This window comes from Saccostrea cucullata, unplaced genomic scaffold (genome assembly GCF_032062105.1).
Source record: "Saccostrea cucullata isolate Sc308-1 unplaced genomic scaffold, CSIRO_AGI_Scuc_v1 ctg2389, whole genome shotgun sequence".
In the NCBI taxonomy this organism is placed as follows: domain Eukaryota; kingdom Metazoa; phylum Mollusca; class Bivalvia; order Ostreida; family Ostreidae; genus Saccostrea; species Saccostrea cuccullata.
Window position 1 is genome coordinate 1 of NW_026920804.1, and position 17,495 is coordinate 17,495.

General features: G+C 33.4%; 1 protein-coding gene across 1 annotated transcript; it reads right to left on the reverse strand.

Annotated features, from left to right (window-relative positions):
- Positions 1-5,011: 5,011 nt before the first annotated feature.
- LOC134258272 (uncharacterized) lies at positions 5,012-16,202 on the reverse strand. The gene is made up of 3 exons (XM_062740806.1): positions 15,965-16,202; positions 5,359-5,577; positions 5,012-5,271 (listed from the first exon to the last, which is right to left on the reverse strand). The coding sequence occupies exons 1-3, from the start codon at positions 16,008-16,010 to the stop codon at positions 5,012-5,014; spliced, it is 525 nt and encodes a 174-aa protein (XP_062596790.1). The 5' UTR covers positions 16,011-16,202.
- Positions 16,203-17,495: the final 1,293 nt, after the last annotated feature.

The following is a 17,495-nucleotide window of genomic DNA, read 5'->3' on the forward strand; positions in this document are numbered from 1 at the left end:
AATTCTTTTTATTCCTAGGGATTAGTAACATCGACCGAATTGTATAAATATTTGATTCGGTGATTTTAATGCGTGTGTGCGTGTGCAATGTAAGGACATTGTACGTTTCTTTTATGTTGACAAGGTTTTTAAAAGGCTTTTTACACAGAAAAAAAAATGCAATAACTAAATAATTTATTTCAGATGATCACCTCTGTATTTTGTAAATTTGTATTTTTCATTTTCCAGAATCAATCAAAAATACTGACTAGAATGTGATTGGTCATAAATATTTATAATTATTAAGGAAATAGATGTTCGCATACTTTGGTTTCTTTTTCGAATTTCGACCCTAGGGGGCGCCCCGTGCCCTAAAAATTGTTTCAATGATTCCTTAGACCAAAATTTATCAAAATTTAATTTAGGGACGGGCCTGCCCTGAAGGATTTCTACGCCAAATTTCACGCAAAATATGGTTTTATGGACAAAATGCTGATTTGACCACTTTTGGATGTTAATTTCTAAATTGCAGATAATCAATTTAGGTTCAAAATGAAAATTTAAAACATTTAGACCAATACATTATAGAAAAAATGAGAACACTGACTTTTAAATGACACCTTTTATGAAAAATTGTTCTCTCCTACAGGTCAATTCTTTTGTTAGTACTAATTCATCCTTTGCATCGAGATCTAAATCTCGAATTTATGAAATCAAACTTCTGTTTATGATACAAAACGACCTCGAATGTACTAGGAAGACACCATGACAACTCCCTCTTTTCATGATCTTTGAAATAAATGTATGGAGATCTTTCATCTGTGTTTAACTTTATTCGACGTAATATCTAAGTGACGTTCAGTGGATTACATGCATGTTGTTGAGTTTGAAAAATAATGCATTTCACACGTTAAAAGTCACAATCAGGCAAATGAAGGATATGGAGATAACGAACATTATTATACAGCTCAACAAACTTTTTAAGCTCACATGGTTTTTCGCACAAATTAAGGTCACATATTTGTAATAAAAATTACAATTTTAGAACCCCAGAACGATGACATAACCCTACGTTACATTACATATATAATGTGAAGTATGAATGTCCTTTTATAGTATTATCTTAAGTTTCCAAAGTGGATGTTTTTGAGGGAAATTTATCAATAAATGGTACGATGTTCTACTATAGGCCTCTACCATAGGTTTTTTTTACAAATAATATAAAATGTGTTTTCTTTGATAGAATGTAGTTGAAAATTTTAAATTTTCTTCTCAAAGGTAAGTATTTTTAAAAAGTCTTTGCTCATTTACCATACTCATCTGGGTTTTATCGAAATGTAGCACCGAAAAGGGATAACATTACAGAGAGAAACCATACCACAGGGTAGGATAATGAAGTATTGTTAATTTATTTTAAATAGTAAATTTTTTTCTATGAAAAGGAAAATTCTTCTGCATTTACGGTTTGAAACGTTAAAATTTTGTTGTGGGATAAATCTTTCATGATTCTAGATTTTTAGAAGGTGACTCTGAAAAATGCCAGCTTCTTAACATAGAAAGCAGTCAAACAGATGAAAAATACTATTATCACCCTGCGCTTAAGAGTCAGAATGTACAGAAAATACAAGTTACAGTAGCTGTACTGCCCGTGTGTACGTTTCTGCAAAGAGCTACTGCTTTCAAAAGATCGGATAAAAAGACAGCTGCAATTGGCAAGAAACGACAAAAAATCAAATGGAAATAATTGTTATTTTTCAGCCAAGAATATATTAAAGTTCTAGCAATTGATTTGTATAAATTATGTTTTAGTAAATGAAATAAAACTCAAATAATGTAAACAAATACTTTTAAAATGTATTTTGATGTCTCAACACACAATATTACATTATAACAATGTGACCTTAATTTGTGTGAAAAACCATGTGAGCTTAAAAAGTTTGTTGAGCTGTATATCCATCAATTTCCTTGTTTTTGTTACTGTTAATTTTACAAAGTTTGATCCGATTTTCCGGTTCACCACACTGTGGTTTTCTGAATCCATATCACCACTCTCTGAAACTGATGACGTAGTACGCAAAAACATGACGTTATTTTTCTTGCGCGTTAAAAAGTCATTATTATGCATTGTTTTATGGATAAATATTATACAATTGATCTCTAAAGTTTTATTCTGCTATATTTAGCTAGTTATAAGGGGGTATATAATAAATTTATCATTATAACAGTAACTTGATCCGAAGAGCCGTATCACGTCTGTTGACAGGCGCGGATCATCAGATCAAACTCGACGCAAATCCGTGCCTGTCAACTCGACGTGATACGACCCTTCGGATCAAGTTACTGTTATAATAATACATATGTATTCAATCTCAAAGTCTATAAAATAATACAAAATAGGAGCAGAGCAAAGATAAAGTGTGAATAAGTCACTAATGTAAATATAAGTAATAAGGTATCATTTTAAAACATCTATTAGGCTATAAATACGGGTTGGTACGGGATCAAATTTTTTTAAACCCTCTTTATGGAATTTAATCTCGTGACCAACCCGTATTTCTATTCCGATAGATCTTTTAAATGATACCTTATTTTTTATGTAAATGCTACTGTGACATATTTACAAGCTAATTGAATGGTTTTACTTATGTTTACATAGATAAAACTTTGTTTTATTTTTGTTGCTTTATTTAGCGTTTATATTATCTCAAAAGCAGTTGAAAGTAAGTGCTATATTTTTACATATAACTTTAATATGGCGACTTTGGGATGGACTTCCTGCCTTGAACAGGCTGACATAAGCCAGCAATTGTTCTTTGAGCAATAAGCCCTGCTAAAAATTAGGTGATTTTTTTTTCGAAACAAATTCCCCCCCAACCACTACCTTTTACACCCTTTTTTATGCTTAGAATATTTAATTTGGATTTCGAGTAATACTTTAGAACAAGATTTACACATTCATTCAACATATATATTTTAAAACAATGAAGATATATTGAAATTATAGACTTACTGAAGGAGAAAATAAAAATTAATTGTATTTAAAACATCATATAAAATTCAAAAAAGTTTTAACAACATCTCAAAATCAACCTTACTTTATCCCATGTTTAATTCTTTATCTCGTGGATATAGCTCATGTGATATCATTTTCGTATCCAACTGTTAAGTGCAGTTATGACGTCACAGGGTTTTTTGCATTAGCGTGATGAAGTAAAATGAAATGGAGTCCTATATAACAACAGTGTTAAACATCGGTCGTGAAGTAATAAACATAGGATAGAAAGAATCTCTCATAATTTGTAGTTGAACGTGATTTTTATCCAACGAGTTGTGTGTTTTCATCTTTTTTGCTTAAAAATCACACAACTCGTTGGATAAAAATCATATCCAACTACAAATCATGTCCTATATTTACGTCACACCCCAACTGGCAGACAAGGATCAAACTAACATTTAAGGTCCAGTTATCTTGTTCGTCCTATTCTTAAGTATAAAAGCAGCAGTGAGAATGAATATACATGACAGAGTTAAGTTGGTATCCAATTAAACAATCTATTTTATTATTTCCCTTTCCTTCAAGACTTTACAGTTCTGGAGTTTAACTTACCATTTTTAAAGAAAAGTTGGCCTAAGTATGGATATTCAAATAGAAAATATTTTTCGTTAATAAACTTATTCGTGTTGAAACTAAACATCTAGGTATAATTTGAAATGGTTTGTGAAGCATGATACTTCATGGTACATTAAATATTGAAGGAGAAATAATATGGGATGCATTAAAATCATAGCAATCAGAATAAAATATTGATCTGCAAGTAGATTTGCTTTGTGAAGCACTTCTCCATTTATATGAAAGTAAATGTAGACTGATTTCTAAACAATGATATCAGAGAAGAAAAAACGTATGGATCTTTTTGTTCTAATTAATGGTTTTAAATAACATAAAATTTCTTGTCTATTTATTAGTAGTTTGACATTATTTAAAGAACACAAACACTCTAAAAATTTCGAAACTCTATTTATTCAGAAATTTTAGCGAGGGTTCGAATTTGGCATTTTAGGGAGGATGGTGAACTCGCTGAAATTATATATATTGCTAACATTTTCTAAAAATCGAACGCTATTTTTTTTCTTTTTTTTTTTGGGGGGGGGGGGGGGGGGTCTTCATGCACAAGATATAATGACTGTAATTCTCAAAAAGTTTATTCGAAAAAAACCAACCTCCTTTAACAAAAAGTTTGAAATTATAAACTCATAAGTCTTCAAGGGCTCACTATCTTCATCCAAATAGTTTCTATTGTTTGTAAATTAGAGTTAATAAAAGATTCTTTATATAGCATTTTAATTCTAAAACAATATTATCACAGATAATTCAATTCATGCGGCTATGAGAAATCTGTTATATTTTACACCTTCCACCTTTTACACCTGCGCAGTCTGTGGGATATGCGCCTTTACTGTATGACATTCAATTAAATGACATAATCGACAAAACTGCATATCTGTGTTTGGTTATTTTTCAATGCACTATCAGGTTGATATTTCTCATAGGAGGCATAAATTGTCTTCTATCTTTTTTTCTTTAAAAATCTGGTATTTTAAATTTTAATCTTGTCTTTCTGGTTAAAAGTTTGATCTAACATTACTGTAAGCTGATAATGAATTGACATAAAAGGTGGATTATTTATTAAAACACTGTTCAAAAGGTCAGAACAATATATAAAATGAATAATGAATAATTCTTTAATGAATCAATTGATGTTACCAGGTGTTTTCAGCTTACCTTTAATGCTAAAGTATTCCCAATCTTCACCGAGGACGCCTAACGCGGCTTGATCATTTTCTGTTAAAAATATTTTCAACAAATTGCAGTAATTCACATATTGAGCTTATATTTAGCAGTAAAGTAAAATTCACATTATTGTAGATTGGAAGGGCAAAATTAAAAAGGCAAACCTAATCATTTTTTAAAATAATTTTTATACATTTATACGTATTTGCTTTATGTGAAAAAAATGTAAATAAATCTGATTTATGCATGAAGGCCATTGACGACAATTTCTCTTAAACACAAGGCGTTTCTTCCGCCGAATGCCATAGGGTCGTCTGTAATGTAGTTAGGACGGACTATTTTCACAGTGACATATGACCCATACAGGAGGGGTCTGGTTTCACACTCTATGGTGTGGATTTCTCCTGTTTGACTGGGTCCAAGGAATGTGCCACAAATATTCATCTCGGACCAAATGGAAGAGTTTCCAGCTCTTATCTCAACACTGTGCAGCCAGCGACCTAAACGAACAAAAATTGAAATATTTTTTTTCCGAGAAATAAAACCACATACATCAGATTAAAGTAGCAAGTTATCTTCATACTTACCATGGTCATCGCTTCTAGTGTAAAGAATAACATTCTTTACAATACTGAGTGTTCCTAGATCTACCGTCAACCAGGGATAAAGTTCGAAGTCTGTGTGAAACAGTAGACTTATGTCAGTAAACTCTGTCCTACCATCCACGGCATGACTCACATTTGAATATGGAGGGAAAGGAAAGAGGCTGCTACCAGAGACGGTCTTACCAAGCGCCAGGTTTACCACTGAGGTAAAAAAAATTGCAAAATCATTAATTAATAGACAGCTTTTAAAGATAAAAAGAAATGTAAATATGGAGCAGGGGTCGTTCTATATATAAATTTATATTGTTCTATGTAAAAATACATATCAATAGTCCATCACATATGACAAAATAAGAGCGGAGCGGAATTGTGATAATCTGCGGCCTTGTTCCTGAGCTAAAAATATATCACCAAACGAAAGAAATATTTCAGTTACTGTAAATGTATCATATTTATCGTGTACGATAATTGGCGGAAATTGAATTATGAACTAGTTCGGAAATTTGATTTGGCGTATCTCATAAAAGTCTTCTTTATTTGTATATGTACAAGACATTTAGCTTTGTACTTGAATTAGCGGGACTTGCTTTCCGCCAAAAGCGCTAAAAAGAATACACAGCCAAATGTAATACGTTTACAGTAATTAAAAGTCAATTTCCATACTTCTCAGCTTTAGATAATGAATAAAAACTTTACTGGTTACTCAAAACAGAAGAAAAGGAAACTCTTTATTTTGTGGACAATTTTTAAATGATAACTTATTAAAGTAGTCAAAGTCATATACACATGTTCATGTATATTGTATTCTTTTTAGTTGAAACAAGATTATTGTTGAAAAGGCCGAGGAAAGTCTAATTTTTGATTCCTCGACTCCAGAACATAGACTCGGATCTGTGACTATATATATTGCAAACCAAAGACTTTTTTAAACCCGCACGTTTACTGAAGAAAATGCAGCTAAAACAATCGGTCTTTTCCTTTAACTGCAATATGCAATAAAGGAATTGACATGCATGGTTAATATAAATAATATTCTTAATCACAAAAGGATCCAGTCTTGTATTCCACCATATTTCAGGTTAAAGACTGCACCTTGTATTTCCTACAAAAAATATATCGATCATTGCTTCCAAACTTTTCAATTACAAAAAAATTACATGGCCTGGATATTGAGTATCTGAAAGATAATCCTCCATCGTGTTCATGTTCTTCTTCGCCCTATAACTATAGTCCTGCTAGACGCGTTATTACAGGTGACATATATATAGTTAATAATGAGGACCTTACTAGATCTCTTATTTAAAAGGTCCTAAATAGAGATGTTCCTGAATATGAAACGAATCCGAATCTGAAATGAATATGAAACGAATCTGAATCGGAGGGATCTCGATCCCGATCCGGTATGAAAATTAACATATTATATATGTGAATACATTATTTATTTTCCCCCTGCGTAATAAGAAGGTATGGGTTACATTTTTAAAATATAAAACAAATGAGTAACGTCGGGTGCCTCATTGTCTCAAGCCACGGTTCGGAGTTCACTTATAAATAGTTATCTTCTGAATGGGAGAGGATCGTACATTTTGCTTTGCGAAGATGCAGGTGCCTGTACCTGCGATATACTAGTATTATAAACTGTATAAGTTCAAAGTGTTTGTGCCTCCCCCAATTAACTTTGAAGTAAGAAGTCGATGACATAAAGTCCAAGTTTTTATTTAGTTTTTATATTTAATGAAACAATGGTGAAAAAAATAAGAGTGTATGAATTAAGCCAGTTTGATTTATTTTTCTTTGGAGCTGGGGAATTCAAATGTATGTTTAAAATGACAATATTTTACCAGGAATTCTGTTTAAGGCGGGTATAGGGAGACATACCAATAAATTTCCAAACGTGAAATAAATATTCTTACCTGTCCAAATTCTCGACCTTACAGCAAAATAAAAAAAAGTGGGGTTGGGTGTGGTTACAACCAGTTTCTAAATGAAAATTTACTAAAGAGAAAAACTTTAGTCAGAAAAAAAGTGCCCCCCTTACGTTCTACGCGTTTTGCAGACTTTTACTCTGACAGAGAATTTTTGGGTGATAAAAATCCCAATTTTTTCCAGCCGTGAAAAACACTCCGTATTTCTCATCCGAAAAAATGGCAAGTTCATTTTCGCTTACGGGTAAGAACAAACTTTTTTCACTACCAATTCCTTCCAATATCCATTTTTAAGCTTACAATATATATTTCCTTCATGTTACTTTACTTTCGTATAAAGTGTGTGTGTGTGGGGGGGGGGGCAACCAGCCTTTCAATGAACATTTTCAATAGTAAAAGTATTGCTTGCAAAAAAAGTGCCCCCCCCCCCCCCCCTGTTGCTACTTTGCCTGATCACAAACATGCACTGCATAATATAATCTGATCAAAATTATAGTCATGTCCCTCATTAAGTCTGAAAACTTTTTTCGGGACCGTTTATTTTTTTCCTTTGATTTATGCAGTTACGTCCCATTTCCGTATTGTATATTACTTACTACTTGTAGTAATAACTGTCTATTCAATATATTCGAAAAAATATCAATTTTGTATTAAATTTACATGTATTGTTAAACCAGGCAGAAGATTTGATTTTCGAGAGGATCGTTTTGAATAATGTGAGAAAATGAAAACAGTAGGAGACAGGTTAAAATCATTGAGATGTGGGAGGCTAGTTAATTTTACTCGTTTGGTACGAACACGGATAATTGCGAATTCACGGTTATAGCGAAGTTAATTTGAATCCCCATCTATATATATAAATTGCACGAATTTCTTATATGGATATAACGAATTACGGATATTGCGAAGTAATTTCATATGTCCCAACGACTTCGTTATAACCGAGTTTTACTGTACTTCCCATTTTAACAAGCAACATTCTTCACCAATAAGTAAAGGGAAGTTCCGAGAAATGAAAGAAAACGTTTGTACTAGACACTTGTAGATACAGGTACAATGAAAATCGAAAAAAAAAATCGGAAAAAATTGAGTTTCGGTGGTCATGGGGTTGCTGAAAAGTTATGCATCCGATATAATTTTAAATTACTCATAAAATTATAAAATGACACATTTATACTAGTAAACATTTAAACAGATTTTAAAAAGGAGCACAGAACTGGAATATCGCGAGGAACGTTAACGTGGGGGCTGAATAATAATATATCATAATACTATACTTTACGAGCTGGTTTAATTTTCCCCTGAATTGAATGGATACCTGATTTCTTTTTCAGTCTATTTAATTAGATATGTTCGTCTTATCCAAATGACAAAAATATGAGCATCATCTACTAATTTTTTGATGTCAAAAAGGGGGATAAACTCAAACACTTTTCAAATTTAAAATTCGTAAAGTCCTCTGTCATCATAGGGGCGAAAAAACAGTTAAAATCACTGAAAAATATTAACTACATGTATCTTAATCTACCATTTTTCATTGTATGATTCGGAAAGTTTCATATATTTTTTCTCAGTTTTCAAATTGGGATCGAGATTCCTCCGACTCAAATTCGTTTCATTTTCATTTTCGATTCATATTCAGAAACATCTCTAATACATATGTACTAGGGAACCCCGATTTTTCATCTGACGTCGGAATTTCATAAATGTCGTGAATTCTGTTGAAGGGGTGCCCCTAAAAACTGTTTAAATTATTCCAAATAAATACTAAAAACAGCTAACATTTTAACCGCCTATCCTCAGTTCATTAAAAAAAGAAGCACAACTAATATGTTGACGGTGCGACCGTTAGGGCGAACGCAGATACTTATTCAGTTTTCATTTAGATTGGGCTCGTCAAACCGCACGTGACATTCGGTGCGTCTAAGACTCTGACATCACATGACGTCGTATGCATGTTGCTTTACCAAACCGAAGCCTGAACAGGGCTGATTTTAATGAAGAACCGTTTTATTGACTATTTTTCTGCAATAAATTCATTAAATCAAGGCAAGTTTATTATTCGTTTAACTTTTGTTTTTACTATAGTATTCATGCGAGAACGTTGCTTTAACTTCTGTGTACATGTACGAAGCGATGTATTGTGGGTCCATATTACTGCGGAAAAAAATTCTATCAAATGAATGTGCAGTAGTCCGAATTTTCTCTTCGACCAGGCGTTGTCGTTAGAGCTCGCATTGACGAGCGTTGCTTCGCGACGCTCGCTGCGCTCGCTCTGAAAAGAATCACCTACCATGCATAGAGATCGAGATTCCGAACATCTCGGAAGCTTCCGAAGAAATCGGAAATACCTGAGCTGTTTGAGTGACGAAAGTATGACGACAAATAAAAAGCCCTGTTGACTAAGAACGGAAAAGATAGTTTTGTTTGTATGGAGATTTCATAAAATCCTTGTTTCTAGTTATTTTCAAGTAAGGTTTGCTTTCTTTAAGCCATTAATTTGCTGTGCACCGCAAAGGATTATTGAGAGTTTGGAATTATTTCACGTGGCCTCGTAAAATTTTCTTGGAACAAAGTGAAGATTTCAAATTTCCTCTGTTCGTACACGTTAATCTATTGAGCTCGCTACTCGAACGGTGCTTCGCGCCGCCTCGCTGCGCTCGCTATATAATCAAAGATATTAAATTTTGCATGTTAATAAATTTGCACTCGCAGGTTGAAAACTGTGCGTGATAGCTTTTGCAAGAGAAACTGTTTATTTCTCGATCTACTATATTTATAGGACAACCAACATTCTTTAGAATATATTTCCTCATGGATCAGATACAATAAATAACACGATTGATAACATGTCCACCCCTTTGTGATGAAAAATAAATAGAATCCAAAAAAATCTTTCAACAATAAAAGAAACAAATTATTACTAGTGCATTATTATACAGACGTGAAGTATAGAGTTTTGAAAATGAAAAAATTAGTTGATTTTTTTTCTTAACAAATACCTCCCTCACCACCATCGAATACACCGCTTTATATACTTAGAATCACAGGCCTTTGAATCGCTTAAAAAAAATTGTGTGTGTAAAAAAAAAATAAAGGTACTGAACTCTTACACTGGGTACCTAATTTCGCTAATAAAATATTTTTTATTCGAATGCTCTAAAATTCTACTTTCTATTTAAATCTATTCATAGATAAACATTCTTCAATTCTACCAAAGCTCATTCCGAAATTCCATATATTTCTTGAGATATTCTGAAATCAATTTCAAAAATGACCTACTTTCTTTTACTCGACATTAGCTTGGGCCCCTGGCCATTCACATGTAAACAGACGGTGTTTGAAGTGCGGCGAAGAGTTGCATAGTATTTGCAAAATCTATCAACAATTTAAAGTTGATTTCTTACTCCAGATTGTAACGTTAAGTCCGTAATAATATTCCATTCGCGAAAAATTAATTTGAAAACGTCTACATCAACAACTACCGCCATGTTGATTACGAATGTAAATGAAGCCATGGTAGAACGAATTTTTCCCGGAATGCATTATATACCTTTCGATTTTCAAAACAATTAGACCGCTAAAATGTTGTTTATGACATAGTTACACCATACGTTCAAATTAAAGAAAAACCTTGTAAAGCTTGAATGCAAATGAGCAAATATTCATTGAGTTTAGAATAAATTCCGGGGAAAATTTGTCCCGTCGTTCCCGCTTTACAATTAGTGAAGGCCCAAGCTGATGTCGAGTAAAAAAATTATTGTCAATTTGGGAATTGATTTCAGAATATCTCGAGAAGTATAAGGAATTACGGAATGAACTTTGGTAGTAATGAAGATTGTTTATTTTTGAATAGATATGGATGGAAAGTAAAATTGTAAAGCATTTGATTTAAAAGAATTTTATTGGCGAAAGTAGGTACCCCATGAAAAGAGTTCCATACCTTTATTTTTTTTTTCAACACCTCAATTTTTTTTCTAAGCGATCTAAAGGCCTGTGCTTAGAATATTTAATCAAGGTTTCAAGTAATACATTAGCACAGGATTTACACATTCACTCAACATATACATTTTTTTTAAAAAAATGAAGATATATTGAAGATGTAGGCCTACTGAAGGAAAAAAACATTAACTTCATTTTTAAAAAACATCTCAAAATTAACATCACTTTACGTCACACCCCATCTGACAGACAATGATTAAAATAACAATTTAAGGTCTAGCTATCTTGTTTTTCCTATTTGTGAGTATCAAAGCAGCAGCGAGATTAAATATACATGAAAAAGTAATGTTGATGATTTATCCAATTAAACAATTTATTTTATTTTTTCCCTTTCCTTCGAGACCGTACAATTCTTGAGTTTGTAAACTAACTATTAAAATAAATGCTGACCTAAGTATGGGTAACTATACAAATAGAAAATATTTTTCAGCAATAAACTTACTCATGTTGAACCTAAACATAAGGTATAATTAGAAAAGGTTTGTGAAGCATGAATGTATACTTCAATGTACATTAAATATTGAAGTAGAAACAATATGGGATGCATTAAAATCCGAACAATCAGAATAAAATATAAGCAAATAGATTTTCTTTGTGAAGCACGTCTCCATCTATATGAAACTACAATGTAGACTGATTTTCTCAACATCGATATCGCAGAAGAAAAAATACGTATGGAACTTCTTGTTCCAATTAATGCGTGAAAAAAGCTACGTTATACATGGTACCGGGGTACCGGGGTAAATGGTTTAGTTCATCGCGACAAATCGCAGCTCAAGCCACTTTTACCACGGAAGGCTTGGCGATATCACAAGAAAGACAGGGAAAGTAAGAGAGTATAAACAGAACACAAATAACATAAGTTTCTTGTCTTTTTAATGGTGGTTTGACATTAAAGAACGCAAACTTTCTACAAATTTCTTATTTCCATTTATTCAGAAATTATAGCGAGCATTCAAATTTGCCATTTTAGAGACGGTGGTGAACTCGCTAAAATTATACTCGTATATTGTTATTATACCTCTATTGTTTTTATCTTATGTTAAAGGAAGGCAGTAAAATGTGAATAATTCCCTAGAAATCTCAGTGAATGGACTAATTCCCCGTGCTTTAGTTAAATGAGCTATTCCCTGCTTCGGAAGCTAATTCCCCGGTTATCCGTAATACTCTAGATTTTACTTTTGTATTAGTCTAATATGTTAATGGACTAATTCCCTGTGCATTAGTCTTGAAGCTAATTCCCCGCCATTCGTAATCCTCTATTTGTATCGGTATAATAAAACAGTTAAAAAGTATATCATTGAGGAAGTTAGCAAGATTCCAGTTCCCAAAGACCAGGACTATTTCCCGAGGCGTAGCGCGCCTCGGGAAATAGTCCTGGTCTTGGGGAACTGGAATTTTGCTAACTCCCTCAATGATATACTTTAACTGTAGGGACTAACAATTTCTAGAAATTTAACGTTTTTTTCGAGGGTTTTATGCACATGGTATAATGGCTTTAATTCTCAAAAAGTTTATTCGAAAAAACCAACCTCCTTTAACAAAAAGTTTGAAAATATGTACTCATTAGTCTTAAAGGGCTAATTATCTTTATCCCAAATAGTTTCTGTAGTATGTAAATTACATTTTGTATTTTGAATTAATTACTTTTAAAACAGAGTTAACTATAGCATTCGAGTTTTCATGTTCAAAGTGCATGATTATGTAAATTGTATTTACTGCTTACATTTAAAAAATTGTAAAAAAAAAAAAAAAAAAGTTTATTCTGTCAACCCCCCCCCCTTGGCTTTATTAAGGCAGCAAACATTTCTATGCACTTTGTTTACTTTCTAATCCCACTTATGCCTAGGTCATATTTCCCGGCCGGTAGCCGTAGACCGGTGGTAATCGGTAGTAATCCGTGGTGTTAACGATGCCCCAACATCGGTACACATCGGTCTAGTAGTCCTTAAAGTATCAGTCACATTATCCAGCGATGTGCATACGATGGGCAACCAATGCGTTATATGAGAGAAATGGCGTGGTTGCCGGCCGGACTTACAAAGGTCCAGCGATGCATTGCTAACCATAAAACGATGTTCCAGGATAATCGGCCGATGTATATTACATCGCTCATACATTGTTGAATATCGTTCGTACATCGGTCGACTACGGGCCAATGTTTGGTCGAACATCAACCGATGATCGGTCGTTATCTGTTGAACACCACTAGACTCCCGGATGACCTCAGATTCAACGGATATTGGACGATGCTCGGCCATACATCGGCCGATCCGTGAAAGATATTTTAATGATGGGTTGCCGATGAAGAGCTATGTGAGGCATCGTTTGAGACATCGCTGAATTTTAACTACGAATTATTTCCTACCGATGACCCCACCGATTCGCAAAAAAGACTCAGTGACTTATCATAGGCGTAGTCACAGGGGGGGCAGCGGGGGCACCCCCCCCCCCCCACTTTCAGATCTGGGGGGGCAAGAGTATGTCTGTGCCCCCCCCCCACTTTTTAAAAGAAGAACAAAATCACAGCTATTTTTCCCCAAGACTACCTTTACTATAAGAAAACTAGCCTTTGAAAAAATTGCCCCCCCCCCCCCCCCCCCCCCCCCACGAAATAGGATTTTCGAGTTTGGGCAACTTTTTATTTTTCGGTGTTTTTTTTTTTTTTTTTTTTTTCTTGTCAAATAATTTCTGGTGTTGCCCCCCCCCCCCCCCACTTTTAAGTTTGTTTGTTTGTTTTTTTTTTTTTTTTTGCTTGTCAAAGAATTTCTGGAGTTGAGCCCCCCCACTTTTAAGTTTGTTTGTTTGTTTGTTTTTTTTTTTTTTTGCTTGTCAAAGAATTTCTGGAGTTGAGCCCCCAAGGCATGGGGGCCATAAAACTTAGACGAGCTCATTGTTGATCTCAGTCTCACTTTTCTACTATTTATTCCTTTAATAAAAGTGAGACTGAGATCAAAAGTAAGCTCATCTAAGTTTTATGGCCCCAGAGCCATATAATGCAATCAATCTTTTTTTTTCTTTTGCTTTAAATGTTTGCATCTATAAAAAAAATCCTGTTTTTAAAATTCCCAGAATTTCAGATCGACGTGCACTTTTAGAGTAGCCAACGCGAATTTTGAAAAGTAATTAGGTCTTTTGTGTAACAGCTAACAACTTAGTTTATATGAGTAAATATGATGGTCAACATTGCTTTTGCGTGGTCTCTACAAAGACGAAGAAAACCAGTTTTGGCACCGACACTGACAACACGGTTTGTATTAATTTTTTTAAAAAATGGGTATGAACTTTATATAAGAATATATCATCAAAGTCTTACATGGCGTTAATGAATCAATTGATGTTACCAGGAGTTTTCGGGTACCTGTAAAGTGCGAAACGAAATAGAAACGAAACGAACTGAAACGAAACGAAACCTGCCGAAACGAAACGAAATCTACCGAAACGAAACGAAACCTACCGAAACGAAACGAAATCAAGACGAAACGAAACGAAATCAAAACGAAACCTGCCGAAACGACACGAAACAAAAATTTCAGAATGTTTATATGGTCTATTTTTACTTCAAATGAAATTTATATAGTTCAAGCACCACAGGCAATTGTTTCGCTTCAAGCTCATACATAGGCGTACGCGTAGGAAGGAAATTGAAAGGGGGGGCTTAACCAATAAAAAGGTTAACCCCAATTTTCATTGCCTATATAATATATATCTTTGCAAAAATGGGAGGGGGGATAATCCCCCCCCCCTGCTTCCGACGCCTATGTCATATTTCATTAATATCTTACTGAATAATTTATTTACCTATTTAAAATTGACATCGTTCGCTTCGAGAGACTTTTTTCTCGTTAGTTAAATCGTTTTAGACGTCTCTGATCGAGCCTCTTTATTGCATATCACTCATTTCTTCATCGGAAATTACCTCGATAAAAATAGGACCGTATGTACGTAGAAAGGATACACAAGATTCCGGTTGTAGTTACATGTAGAACTGAACAATAAAACCAGACATCTCGGAATGGAATACTAAATACTGTAAGTCGCTGGTTTATCCTATGTTTTAAGACATTCGCAATACATCAGTACAAAGACTTAATTTATTTCGACCCGTACATAAAGGAGCCTTTACATGTAACACATCAATTTTGATAAATATGTGTTACATGTATCTAGATAAATAAGGACTGAAAATAAGAGTAAGATATAAAAATTAGAAAATACTGCACATATTGAAATTATACATGCATAGTACGCTCGTGCATATTTGCAGCTGGCAAAAATGTAAATACATCATTAGACTGAGAAGGGAGCATAACTTATCAGTAATTAAATTTTATATTAACAAGTGCTTGAACTATATAAATTTTATTTGAAGTAAAAAAAAAGTCCACATGCAATTACACACATATATACATGTACCTTGATTTGCAAAAAAAAAAAAAAAACAAAACAAAAAAACATTTTGATAGTTTTGTTTCGTTTCGGCAGGTTTCGTTTTGATTTCGTTTCGTTTCGTCTTGATTTCGTTTCGTTTCGGTAGGTTTCGTTTCGTTTCGGTAGATTTCGTTTCGTTTCGGCAGGTTTCATTTCGTTTCAGTTCGTTTCGTTTCGTTTCGTTTCTATTTCGTTTCGCACTTTACAGGTACCCGGAGTTTTCAGCTCACCTTCAATGCTAAAATATTCCCAATCCTCACCGACGACGTCTAACATGGTTTTATCATTTTCTGTTAAAAATATTTTCAACAAATTGCAGGATGCTCTCTTTGCATTGAACAAAAGTCCAACGCAGATGGGATTTCTTTTTTTAAGGCATTCTGCAGAACAAATTGTAGAAGTGGAAGCGACCACAGAATTAAAATGAAATGAAGAACTGTTCGCAGATCCATTAAATATGAAGGTCTTGTAGAACAAGGCATCACACACCAAATTAAAATCTTTTCCGAAGCTAGTCTGCAAAACGAAGACAGCACAAAAAAAGTGTTTTATTTTGTGTAACATTTTAATTCATCAGGATCGGCGCAGTCTTTGTATCGTTATGTTATGCAACTTTGTTTTGTTCTTAGTGATGTAACATCGATCGAATTATCTTAAGGATTTGATTCAATGATTTTGATGTGCTGGAATATTGAGGCCATTGCAATTTTTTTATGTTAAACGTTGGTTTTTAAACCCTTTAAAAAGGTTTTTTTTTTTTCAAAAAAAAAAAAATGCAATCACAAAATCAAATTGATTCATTTAGGCGAAAAACCTCTATGTTATGTCCAATATTTATTTCTTATTTTTAAGAATCTACATGATTCAAAATTGTTAAAGACTGTATATATTAAATTCCTATTTTGAAAAGTTCATAAGAATAAAAAAAATAGAAATACAAACTCTAAAAGTCTTTCAATTATTTCGTTTTCTTTTTTTAATATCTGTTTTACTCACATCGGCATTTTTTTGCTTATTTAATTTATGAATAGGTAGGAAGATTTTTGAATTGAAGTTGACGCTAAACAGAAAATAAGTTAGAATTACTTTATTTATGTAACAACCGATAAAAATATAGATATCATGCTACTATGTCAATGTCATTCTGATTCATTTTCACTATTGCTAAAGATTGACTGCAGGATTGTCCTGTTTTAACTGATGTTTTGATGATTTATATCTGCGGTAAAGCTATGATTAATATTTTTTTAATTTAATGTCTTCTGAGACATACATTATGATTCCATACAAGATGGAAATCATTTTTTAAATCCTCATCGAGTAATGCATCAATTGCCTACAGCGACTACCAGATTAAAATATTGTCATGATGTGATGCGTTTTTGTTTGAGTAATTATGTACATGCAGGTACATGTATGACATCTAGCTACCGAAACACCCTTTGTGACTAGTCATTGCGATGGATAAAAGAAAATAAATATATTATCAGAAGGTTTGCCAATGTACATTAAATCCCAGGTTCTGATATTTTGTGTTGCGGGGATTTTATCCCACGCACCTGCCTCAGTAATATCGATAAAAGTCATGTATTTTCAAGAAGAACACTGTAAATTGCTTGGTGGGACGGCGATAGGGACAAAAATATATACTTATTATAGGATTTGAATTGGGGACGGATTTTTCCGTTATTTCACGATCATAACAAGTAGCACGGCGGGTGCGACCGATCGACAGGGGATGATCACTCCTCCATGACACTT